The sequence below is a fragment of the Elaeis guineensis genome, chromosome 11 (genome assembly GCF_000442705.2).
Source record: "Elaeis guineensis isolate ETL-2024a chromosome 11, EG11, whole genome shotgun sequence".
Taxonomy (NCBI): domain Eukaryota; kingdom Viridiplantae; phylum Streptophyta; class Magnoliopsida; order Arecales; family Arecaceae; genus Elaeis; species Elaeis guineensis.
In genome coordinates, this window is record NC_026003.2 from 118,170,202 (window position 1) to 118,183,296 (window position 13,095).

At 36.3% G+C, this 13,095-nt stretch overlaps 2 protein-coding genes across 2 annotated transcripts; one reads left to right on the forward strand and one right to left on the reverse strand.

Annotated features, from left to right (window-relative positions):
- Positions 1-1,418: 1,418 nt before the first annotated feature.
- Positions 1,419-6,279, forward strand: LOC105054315 (heavy metal-associated isoprenylated plant protein 4). The gene is made up of 4 exons (XM_019853713.3): positions 1,419-2,960; positions 3,108-3,289; positions 3,490-3,577; positions 3,660-6,279. Exons 1-4 carry the CDS (start codon positions 2,825-2,827, stop codon positions 3,977-3,979), a joined length of 726 nt encoding a protein of 241 aa, XP_019709272.1. The 5' UTR covers positions 1,419-2,824; the 3' UTR covers positions 3,980-6,279.
- Positions 6,280-10,416: 4,137 nt separating this feature from the next.
- On the reverse strand, positions 10,417-12,053 carry LOC105053870 (AT-hook motif nuclear-localized protein 23). The gene has a single exon (XM_010935188.4). The coding sequence runs from the start codon at positions 11,651-11,653 to the stop codon at positions 10,769-10,771; it is 885 nt and encodes a 294-aa protein (XP_010933490.1). The 5' UTR covers positions 11,654-12,053; the 3' UTR covers positions 10,417-10,768.
- Positions 12,054-13,095: the final 1,042 nt, after the last annotated feature.

Genomic DNA, 13,095 nt, shown 5'->3' on the forward strand with positions numbered 1-13,095 from the left:
GTTATTGCAACTCAAAATAATCAAGAACCTCTCTATCCAAAAAAAAAAGAAAAAAAAATATAATTGAGAATCTCATAATTATTGTCAACTATACCTTCATTGTCTCATGAAAGATGAGGCAGTTTCATGAGTTCATTGGTTTGAGAATCTTATTCTTATCGAACATTATTAAAATATTTATAGAAGAAAAAATAAAAGAGATAGATAGAGTGGAAAAAATGTTATTATTTTTATTTTATTTTTATTCGGTACATCTCAAGGGTTATATATATACTAGTGTATAGACTTCATAGAAGTAACAAGAAAAATAATATTAGCTGACATAGAATCATGCTAATTAACAAAGAAAAATTATACAAAAAAAATGCTAACAAAGAAAAATATTTTGGGATCACGTTAACGAAGGAAGATATTATAGATTGTCATGTGATCATTTAAAATCATGCTAAAACTCTTCCTCAAACTCAAGGTAGTACTGTAAGTACCAACTTGACTTTGGAAATTAAATCACAAATGTGCTCAGAAGCCAACATGATAAACTAACGTACGTGCTGGTGTGATTGATTTAGATGATGTGACTATGAGCAGATACAGAAGGTGGCGATCGCAGTAAAACTGATGCTCAAAGAAAAGACAGTCGAAGATCGATGATTTTTGTTGACAAAAATATCATAGAAGAGAAAGCTGGCGTTCAAAGAGTAGATAGTCGAAGGCCAATGATCCTTGCAAACAAAAACACCATAGAAAAGGAGATCGGTGCTTCAAGAGAAGACAACCGAAGGCTGATGAATTTGACAAACAAAAATATCACATGAAAGAAACTTGATGCTTAAAAAGAAAATAGTCAAAGATCGATGATGGAGAGATATTTGTCGAGAGATAATAAGAAGAAACGATCGAATATCTAAAGCTAAGGAGAAAAGCGATGGAGAACAATTGTGAATTCATCTAAAATAACAAAAAGGATCTTCAGATATTAATAGATCAAAACTAGATGATCTACAGATCTACTAAAAATAGAATATCTATAGAAAAATAAAGATTAATAGATTGATAATGATGGCTACAGTAAAGGCAGAAGAGATGATGATAGCATATTAAGAGATTGATAGCTCTGTAACTATATTAAAATATTTACAAAAAAAAAAAGAGACAAAGATCAAGAGGAAAAGAGATTTATTATCTATTTCATTCAGATACGACCCATCTCAAAGGTTATATATATATATTAATGCATAGACTCCATATAAGAAAAATAATATTAGCTGATACAAAATCACACTAACAAAGAAAAATTATACAAAATAATGCTAACAAAAGAAAATGTTATGGGATCACGTTAATGAAGGAAGATAATATGATTATTATATTATTCTAAAAATTATATGATTATCTAAAATCATGCAAATTGACATTGTGTTAAAAGTCAATTACATTAAATAGCTTCCGGCATGCAATGCTAATTAACCTTTTCTATAGAATATATATCAAGTTATACAATATTTCTCAAAAAATATCAAATTATGTGAGATATAGAATAGAAATAATTTGAACAAATTGCAGACCATTTTTCAGGTATAGTTCGTGGAGTTAGCCTAAGGTATCAAAATAAATTAATTGAAACTACATTTTTGTCATCAAAATCTACCCTTTTAAGGAAAACATCTAACATAACCGCTAATCCATCCTAAGATTCAATTTCTTAGTTGCTTATATTCTTTCTACTTGTGATAATTTAAAAGAATATATATAGAAAAAGAAAAATAATCCATTTGCATATAGTGGCACACGTTGCCACTATATGCTCGGAAAGAAAAAAAAATGGAATGAAGCAGTTTAGCTCACAGGTGCTTGCGCTTGCAAAGCAACTGAAATAGACTCGGTGCCATGATAACTCTATAGGATTTTGTTACCATGTCTTCCATTGGATAACTAACTTTGCAGTTCATGAGGTTGCTAAAATTTTGCTATGTAGCCCGCATTGCATAGATTAGCAAAGTATATTTAAGTTTATTTCTAAGAGGTATGTCCCTCTTCCAAATTTAGTACTTCCACCAAAGAGATATAGCCAGATAGGATGATATTGAGATTTAACCTAAAAGACGTTCAACACCTCTCGGCTTTCCTTTAGCTCTCATGACTCCAAAGGCAGCATTCACCTTAGTTAAAGGAGCTGTAACCCGATGCACTTCAGTTAGCCTTTTTTATTTCCCTTCTGTCTTATTTTCTTGCATTGCATCATGCATCGTTTCCTATTCAAGCAATTACTTGCAATTCCTTTGCCAGAGAAAACCACGAGAATGAATTCTACAAGCTTAAATTAGCTATCAATACCATCTAAAAGTATTAGTCCTTTTACTTACAAAAACAGTAAATAAATTAATTAATTAAACGGGTAACACTTGTTCCAAGTAAGTCTATTTTGATAACTGTTAAATGATTCAACGAATTGACCCGAAGGCCCAGTAAAGCGACAACCGTTATCTCATATAAACTTATCTTGTAGTGGGCTCCAAAGTAGAAAGGCCGTGTCAAGCTTTCCTTGTGGATGTACCCAAGAAATGGTCAAGTCCTCCGGCAGAGAAACGCAGTCCAATTGCGCAACTTATCTATAGCAAGTGAACCACCCTCAACGAATCCCACCAACCCACTGTCCCAAAACAACCTTGAGAAAAAGCCTATCCCTCTTTCTTATACCCATTTATAGAAAGAGCGAAACATTCTTCCATAGCCATCAATATTTCATGCTATTTCCTTGTTTATGAATCATTGTTAGTGAGTGTCCCTTCCCTGCAGGTTTTCTTCTGCCTTGGTTTTGGTTAAAATGGTTGCAGGTGAGAAGAAAGAAGTGGTTGTAGAGAAGGAAACGCGCGAGGAAGTGATCACTGCCGTTTACAAACTCCACCTCCATTGCAAGGATTGTGCTCGTCATGTTGAGAAGACAATTATTAGAACACAAGGTGAGTGTAAAGGATCCTGATATCTTGCATCTTCTTCATTGTTATTTTAATTATTGTCTTGATTTTGAGTCATTTGGTGGTAATATTATAAAATAATAGTTCTTAAAGATGTGATAGGCACTTTAACCTCCAAATCTTATTCAACAGGCATTCATAAGGTGGATATCGAAGTTGAGACGGGAAAGGTTTCGGTGAAGGGTGTGTTCGACCCAGTGAAGATTCACAAAAGAATCGAAAAGAAGACCAAGAAGAAAGTTGAGCTGATATCACCCAAGCCGAAGGAAAAGGTGGATAAGCCACCAGAAAAGAAGGAAGAGAAGAAGAAAGAGGTAAACTTTCCGTACGCAACCTTTATTTTCTTGTCATTTTAATTCGAGAACAAGATTCTCATGTAACCTCAACGGAATATTCAATCAAAATAAAATAAGGATCGCACTTCTGAAATTTTCGAATATATTACCTTCATTACCACCATTCTTTTCCAAGTTTTGTAGCCAATTCACATAGTTAATGTTTACACTCATCCCAGGAGGTTGTGAAAACCACAGTCATAAAGGTTCACATGCACTGTAAGAACTGTGAATATGACCTCGAGACAATATTGCTAAAACTCAAAGGTATTGATCTCTGAAAGAAAAAAGTAATTTCTTTTCCAACCTCCTATGATTAGATATCTAATTCCCGTGGTTGACAAAACAGGTGTTCACACGGTTAAAATGAATCGAGATGCGCAGACTTGCACGGTGGTTGGCACCATAGAGGAAAAGAAGTTGATCGAGTACATTCGCAAGAAGGCACACAAGCGTGCAGAGATTGTACCCCAGAAGATCGAGAAGAAGGTGGAAAAAGAAGAGGAAAAAAAGAAAGTTGAAGTGAAGGATGGGAAAGAAAAAGTAGAAGTGGTTAAGGAGAAAGAGGAGGTGAAGAGCAAGGAAATAGTCGTCCCTTACTTCATCCACTGCACGCATGCACCTGATTGGCTTAGTGATGAGAACCCGAATGCTTGTTCTGTGATGTAGATGTTAGGAACATGATAGAACGGAGAATTACTATTTCAGTACCTCAACAGCTAAAATGGGACATTTTCATACTAATTTGGATGAACAGATCGACGGCCTTGTGGTCAAAATCCATATGTATGAAGATATGCAAATGTTTTGAGAAATGGAAACACCATTACCAAATATTCCCCTTAAACTTTTTTCTGTCATGTATAAATGAGATGCATGATGAACAAAAGAAGCGTAGTATTTTTTTCACCGAGGTTGATCCCACTACCAACAACAAGTGAAGGTGATTATCTTTTGCATGGATGATACTGCTCTTTTGGATCTCTATATTTTTCAAAAGACAGTGAGAAATTAAAACAAAAGCATATTGCCAAATATCAAGCCCTCACATGAAAACCCTAAAAGCAAAAATATTGAATTACCTAATAAAAATCACCATAAGTGGATAATCTTAAAATAAAGCTTATCCAACTTCATCACAATCATAATTTATATAAGCTTGCAAAGCTTGTTTAAAATAGCACATGCATCTATAAGCAAATAAATTTAATTGAGTGGGCTACTGTTTAACCGTAATGTGTACTTAATCAATTTTGAATTTAATATAAATAAAGTGAATCACTTATGAATCAATGTAAACTTTCCGTCCCACCAAGCTTTGGCAGTCAAGCTTCATGGTATCCATTCTATCTAGCTTAATGTCTCCTTATGTACTTCAAAGAATTTATACCACAAAAAAACAAATGGATAAATGAACCAAATCCGTTGCCCCAAGAACACATATATAGGTCAAGTCATATGCTTAATTAATTGCAAAATAATTCAGCAGAGGGAGATTGCAATAAAAAGTAAGAGATATGAATTGCTTCCTTTTCTTAGTGATGCAACGTTTAGACTCAAAGGACTTCATGCCGCAAAGGTTAATTACCTAAAATCAAAAAGAACAAAATAGTTTACAAAATACCACTAGATTCATTAACTACTAGAATTTCATTTGGTAAACACCAGCTACTCTAGCGGCGTTTTTTTCATTGCTTACTTGGAACTTTTAAATCTGATCATATCAAAGTTAATTTGAATTAACATGGGACAAACTAGATTAGCTTCAATCTCTGATCTACATCACATCCATGCAAACTGATTCAACGAAAGCTCAACATCTCCTTATACCAAAATACTTGGATGTATATGTTATTGGAGAGACATGAATATCAACTGGAATAAGTTAAATGTTGTACCTCTTAAGGAATAACAGTACACTGCTCTATTTGTTAATTGAACAATTAACAAGATAAAGCAGAAAAAAAAAACATGGTGGAACGATGTATTCCTTAAGATCCCATTCTTACAATCTCTTGTTGAGAATTTTCAAATAGCAGGCATTTAGGTGTCCAGTTTATCTTTTTTTATTTTTTATTGTTCATCTACTTACCTACATTGATATATAATGTTTGCAGGCATCGGGCTTATTTTATCATGAGATTATTTTTAAACAACTAGTGCAAAGCATCAAATATCTACTCAAACCAGTTGTTAAGATGAAATTGATTTATACTTTTCTCTATACCAGTTCATTGACTTCTTTTGGTAAGTAGTTTATCTATGAGGACTTGCATTAATAAATACTAGAACATTGAACTGGTTCTATAAATGCCATAATCATCCTAATACTTACGAGATAGGTGGCAACAATTTATACAATTATTTTAAGAGAACATTTATATAATCCTGAACAACTTGGTTGGGTTTTAGTTATATATGAAGCCCATCGAATGGTTATATTTTTCATGTGATCATGTGAAGACAAGAACTGCTCTTCATTATTAGGACGATTTGTCTGTATATCTATATATCTATGCATGCCTACATATATCCATGCATATTCTTTTTAAAGAAATTGTCACATCCTATTGATCATACATAAAGTTTTGATATCACTTCATAGTCTCAGTGATCTTAAACCTAAGTTCTGATATTATTCTATTATATCCTAATCACTTATATCATAATCCCCAATGATCATAATCTAAGCTCTGATACCATTCTGTTATATCCTAATCACTTATATCATAATTTTCAATGATCATAATCTAAGCTCTGATACCACTCTATCACGCCCAAAATTCGGAACATAACACGGTCATGTTACCGAAGGATGGAGCCTACGATAACACGAAGCCAATCTATCATAATCATCTAAAATTCATCAAATAAAAAGATTCAATTTCTTTATTCATCAGATAATTAAATCAATATTGGTTCAGAGCATCTAAATTCGAAAGTAAATATAAATTCATATCTCAAAATTCATAATTATTTACTATAAGTTCGTGATCATCATATAAAACTTCATCTACAAAATTTTCAAGCTTGCATCACAGATCTCCAAAGCCTGAATTTTTTTTGCCGGTCCTATATAGCCCTATTTCTCTGTATAAGAAAAGAAAAATAAAAAAAATATGAGCTACACTAGTCCAGTAAGTAGAACTTGCACTTCTTTATTGGATCAAACATAAGTTTTTCATGATAATGCAATACTTAGAAAGTAATAGATAATAAAAAATAAAGTATTTCATAGAGCATATAATAAAACAAGTTATAAACTAATCATGCATACATAAAATTATGTATATTTTACAATCATGAATCATAAATCATTCTTGTCATGTATTCATGTCAAATTTCAAAACATTGCTCCCAGATATTCATGCTAAGGTCATTATTATATCCATGACAGGATCATATTTCTTAATCGACAGAGTTCTTGTTTTGTGTGCCAACTTTATACCCGTTGGTGGGGCTATGTTTCATGTGAATGCTAGCTCCGGATGTCGACCTTTCCGAAGAGATTTGTTCATAGCAATCTGAGAGCCTTTAAAATTCTTATTTTTTTTTTTAAAATATACATATACATAGATAGAAAATGATAAAATTTCATGCTTCATAATCATGTAATTTTCATAAAATATATTCATGGAATCAATGTTCATAAATAAACATGCTTTTTCACATCACATATGCCGATCCTTAATTTACGAAAAATATGATTTCATCAATAATAATTCTTTGCATGAAAATATGATTATTTAAAAATAAATAAAAAGTATAAGATCCACTTACCCCAATCATCCTAGATATTTAGTCTTTCTTAAATGAATCAGATAATCCTATTTAAAATATTAAATCAGGATCAATTTTTTATTTCATATATTCAAAAAAATTAAATAATAATAGAAAGTGATTGACTGAATGACCAGTCAGATAAATCTCCTAGGCACTAAATTGATTCGAAATCATAGGTCCCTAGAAGGAGAAAAGATGGCTTGATATGGGATCCATAGATCTTCTTAGAGAGAGAAAGGATGAGAGAAAAAAATTTTAGAGAGAGAAAGTGAAGTGAGAAGAGAGGAAAAAGGGAGGAAGAGGAGAGAGAGAGAAAAAGAGAGAGAGAGAGGAGAAAGAAAATCCTCTCTCTTCTTCTTTTTTTTTTTCTTTTTTCTTTTCTTTTCTTCTTCTTCTTCTTTCTTTTCCCGTTTTCTTCTTTCTTCCTCTTCTTGGCCGAACAGAGGGGGACCAGAGGGAGGCTCGGTGGCTCAGGCTCCGATGAAGGATGATGGCACAGTCGGAGGTCCGACAACAGATGAAGGTGGCGGTGGAGCCAAGGATGGCCGGCGACGAGGTTGGATCGACAGAGATTCGGAAACAATGAAAAATAGAAAACTTTTTTTCTGACAAAATCCGACGGCTCCGGTCACTTGTAATCGTGCTCACAGGCACGGGAAGGAAGGGAGAGAAGAGAGGAAGAGAGATCGCGGCTTACCTCGAGCTCCGATGACCTCTCCGGCGAGAAATCGAGGTAAGCACGATGACGACTTCTACGAGCAAATTCCGACGATCCTCGCCATTTTGCTCCGGGTTCTTTGGTGGGAAGAAGGAAGAAGGGTCTCCCCCTTAAATAGAGCCGAAGGGAGGAGTTTGACTCCTTCCCGGCAGTATTTCTGACTCCGATTAGGAGCTGATCGGGAGGAAGAATGAGACTCCTATAGGGAGTCTTCTTCAATTTTTTTTTTTTTTTTGTTTTGGGCTTTTAATGGGCCTTTGAGCTGGGTTGAAGGGAACAGTATTACAGAAATAGGATGGCTATCTATATCCATATCTTTATATATCTATCTACACACACTGATTATGTGCATGAGTGTGTGAGCATGATTTCTATAATATTTTTGCTTCATAGTTTCTTACTCGAAAACCAAATATGATCAAAGATAAATATAATACACAATGGAGGCAAAATAAACAATCACCTAATATTATACCGTGTTCAAAATTATCTCAGTTGACATTGTTTAAAGAGAACCTGTTCTATTAGTAATATTTACTGTACTTCCAGTATTGAAGTATTCATTCTGTGATCATGATGTGGCCGAATCTTAGATAATAGAAACACTTCTTTTATGTTAGCATATCCTAGAGGCATCGAGAAGGACATGTTTCATAACATTGACAAAAAGTATTTTCTCGGATGGTAGAATTAAAATTCAAATTGATCCAAGTCTGACTAGAGTAGTAAATATCGAAAAGAAACAACTAGATCATAATGAACAACAATACTTAAAATATTTATTAATGGTATCACACATAGTATACTAGCTCAAATATCTGCAATTTTATGATGAAAGAACTATTAAAATTACAAACTACAAGTGTCAAGACATAAGAAGTCATACAAACAAATGAGGATCCATATTAACACCTTGGTTGTTGTCATTGTTTCAAGATCAGAGAATTGTTCATTTGGAAAACATATCAGTAAGAAGACTATGATAACTAATGCTTGGTACAAATCTTATTTTGTAGTTGCTCAGAAGTCTAGATGGCTGGCATGGCTAATTGTGTACAATCCTTTTTCAAGAGCACAATTTTAGTACAATCTAACATTCATAAAAGAACTTCCTCGAAATGTCTTTTTAATTATTCTTTTTTTTTGTTTCATGTCACTGGTTGACTTGCAGTATATGTAGATCAAATCAAAGGGCCACAAGGAAAAAGAAAAGTGTATAAGCCAGGAATTCCTCACATTGTCAAGGATAGGCATAAAAATATCATGAGGTACTTCTTTGTTCTACATCTTAACCTACCCCAATTTCTTGTGACTGTCATTCAATGCTTCTTATGGCTCAAGTTATCTCTATTGAGATTTAAAGATGTCACAAGATATACGGTAAGATGTTTTACGAAATATCGGGACTTTTGTGACGTTCACATTATTTTAAACTTCGTCCAATCTCTTTTGATGGACTTCAGCAAATAGCTTTATAGGATCCTAAATCAAACCTAACAATAAGGCATAGTGTGTATCTTAGAAAATCTCAAAATTGTCCAATTCTATTCCAATTAGCTGATAGAGTCTAATGACTAGTTACTTTAGAAGTGGTACAACTGGTTCTAAACAATTATCAAGAAATCATGCGGCAAAGCACTAGCATAGAGGCCTCTCAAAGAACGGATTGCCTTTTCCCCTGAAATGGTGGTCATCAGCATAAATAGTCCTGCCCATTGCATGAATGTGCAACTATTGAAAACCTTCAAACATTATTTGATTTTGATGATAAAAAGAAATACAAAGATTCAAATGTTCAGAAAATGATAGTAAAAGTATCTTGCATAAAACCCTAAATTTAAAGAAAACAATCAGAATAACCTCATTAGTTTTCAGGGTGAGAAGATGCACAACATTGATAAAGGCAAAAATCAACAATTGTTATAACCTAGTGCAAGTCCTGCCATATATATGACATGCTTGGTGTTATTACTATTAAAAGGTAACTTGAAAATGATCACTTATTGTTTTGTGTTGCAAATGAGGGGTGACATGATAATCCAATTTCTATATATGGGTTTTTCTAGGCTACCATTAGAAATGAACAAAATGAGCTAAACAATAAACATTTTATAAATGTAGGAGCCGACATTTCCTTTTTCTTGACATCATTGCCTTCCATGCACAACTTAAAGGAATCTTTGAATGTGCTTGTTCCAATATTTCATGGAGGCCAACGTTTTAGATTTCAGATGCAAAGACGGAGAGCCAGAGGGTGAAGATTCCCTAGGAGCTTGTTCCAAGAAAGTAAAAGCTCTTTCTATCAAAGACATGCACACGTGAGATTAATTTAAGGTCTCCGTCTCAATTCCCAGGGAAGAAACCCAAGCCCATCATATCCCACCTCTTCTTTTTATTATTTTGGTCTTACTGAAGCAACTCTACGCTGTAAATAAATACCAGTCTACCATTTCCTTATTACTTTGTTTCTTCAGTTCTTATATTTTATTCTTCTATTCTTTTAATAGTAATAAAAGCCTAGATATCACTTGATCACCCTCCAAACTATACCGGAGAGACCCATATCAAACACCAAATAGATAACGTAAAAATATGTGGATATGAAAGTGAAGTAGAACTTCTAGTAGTGGATGATAATGATAGAAAACGGAGAACAACTAGTGGATATACATATACGTGAGATGATAACAGTAATCAACAAGTGTCCAAGAGAGATTTTCCATGAATAACAACAACAAACAAGATCTGAGGGAAATGAAACCTAGAAGAAGAAGAAGTAGAAACAGGAAGCCCAAGAAACCAAAATATGAAAGCAAGGGAAAGCCAATTGTACATGGAAATATCCTCAAATATGCGTGCTAACCTTTGCAGCTGCCAGATCCATCAGATGTCCGGTGCCATCTCCCTCAACCTCAAATATCTAATAGCTAATTTCTTGATGCACAGTTGCACCACCATCAGTACGGGGGCCGCCCAGTCGCACCCCCCGCCCAGCCATGCCCATCCACCGGAAACTGGCAATTGGCCATGTTGAGCGGCAAATTGAAGAAGGGCAGCCCGGATGAAGGGTCCGGGAATCCTCCGCCGCTGCCACCGCCGCCGCCGCCATCGCCGCCTGAACCCTGGGGAGCAGGTGGCTGCATCTGCAGTGGCGGTTCCTCTTCCTCGAGCGGGAGCCGCTCGTACGCGACGTTGGTGAATGAGGCGGCGATGACGATCACCGGGCCGGCGGCGAAGAGGGCACCGACAACGTTCCCTCCGACCACCTGCCCCTGGCCTCCGGCGAGGAAGATGGTGAGGCTGGTGGCGCCCGGGGGAGCTGGGGGAGGGAGGAAGGAACCCGAAAGGGACAGGATCTCGAAGCGGCCGTGAAGGGTGACGACGGAGCCGGTGGCGGAGGGCTGGCGGAGGCTGACGTTGGTGACGGTGCCGCTGCCGCTGAGGACGCAGATGCCGCGCTGGCGGCGGCGGGCGTACGTGGCGACGCAGTCGAATACGTCGCAGCCGCCGCCGACCTCGAGGATGTGGGCCCGGAGGGCGTTAGCGCTCTCCCGGGTGATGATCACGGGGGGCCTGGGCTTGTTCTTGGAACCGGGGGGGCGGCCCCGTGGGCGCCGAGCCACCAAATCCCCCGGCCCGGGAGATGCGACCAGCTCCAGTCCCTGGTTGCCCGACGACGACCCATCACGCTCTGCAGTGCCGGCGAATTGGCCGTTGCCGTTGCCGTTGTTGTTGTGGTCGTCATCCGAGTCAGGGTTGTGGCGCTGCTGGAGGTGAAGGTCGGGGCGTTGGTGGAGCTGGTGAATGAATCTGGAGGCGGTGCCTAGATCCAAGCCAGCCATAGCCTCATCCAAGAAAACCAATAATATGGCACAAAAAAAAAAAAAGAAAAAAAAAAAAACAGGAGAACTGTTTTTAATTAAAAAAAGCAAGAAAAGGGAGGGAAATCATATTTAAACTGAGAGTTTTTTTTTATGTTTATTAAATTTTAAAGAAGAACGAGGGTAGGAGGAAAAAAAAGAAAGAAATAGGAGAGTGGGGAGAGAAAACAAAGGAGGACGCCTGTAGAAGGGAGTGGGAAATATAGAAAAAGAACGAGGATCGAGTGCAGAGAAAGGGAGGTCGAAGGGACAGAGAGAAGAAAGAGGTGCGAGGTTCCCCAGAAGTTGATGAAGACATAAAATAATAGAGTGAGAGGAAGGGGAGCAACGGGGAGGGATGATGATATGTGATATAATGTTGATTGCAATGTCTTTGGGTGGTTTATTAAATGTCTTAAGCTAGGGTTTATTGGGTGTTAACCAAGGGTTTATGGCGGCTTGACCTAGGGTTAGATTAAGAGTGGAAGCAAGGGGGACGGAGGGTGCTGCGGCGGATGGGACCCACTCCCCTCACCCCACCCACAAACTTTTTCTTACACGAGGAACCCAGCTCATTGGCTCGGGCTCCGCTCGGCTCCTTCCTCGACTACTCCAGCTGGGGTCTGGTTTGCAGTTTTTGTAGTGTTGAAATATACACCAAACGCTAGCATAAAAATTTCTGTGCATATCCTTGACCTGTTGTTAGCATTATCATTTGAACAGATCCTTTCCATCAATCCAAGGTGTCACTTTCGTTTGTTAGTTCTCAAGAAAGTAATATCATTGATGAACAATCTGCATACCAAAAAAAAAAATTGGAGAGCAATCTAAATGACTTCGACGTTTTTTATTGATTGGTTCGTATCTAGAAATTTTTATATGACTGCATATAAAAGATAATATTGCTAGCAATTCAGGTCAATTAATTGTTGATGCTGACATGGGCTTCGAAGATGGTAGTGGTTTTTTTTTATGGATATCATATGTATCCTGGGGTTTGTTGGAGGTCAATGGTATGCTCCTATTGCAATAGATGTCAAAATAAGTTCATCTATGAATACAATGAGGCTTGATGAAGATCTAATTATAGAAAAGAGATAGAGAGTTTGACCAAAATATTTTTTTCTTTTTAAAATGATTCATAGTATTTTTTATAGATAAATACTCCTGTTAAATTAAATATTTTCACAACATTTATTTCTACATGCATGTGTTTACCTAATGCAAGAAAACAAATGTAAGTACATCTACCAAATCTGAAGTACCGCCTACGTAACATGTGGAGTAAATTGACATAACAAATAGGCAATCGACTCACATTCTCATATAGGAAGAATTCATTATTTGAGGAACTTAATTGTTTATAACCCCATAGGTTTTATTATATTCAACTAATGATCAATATTTTTTAAAACTAATTATTT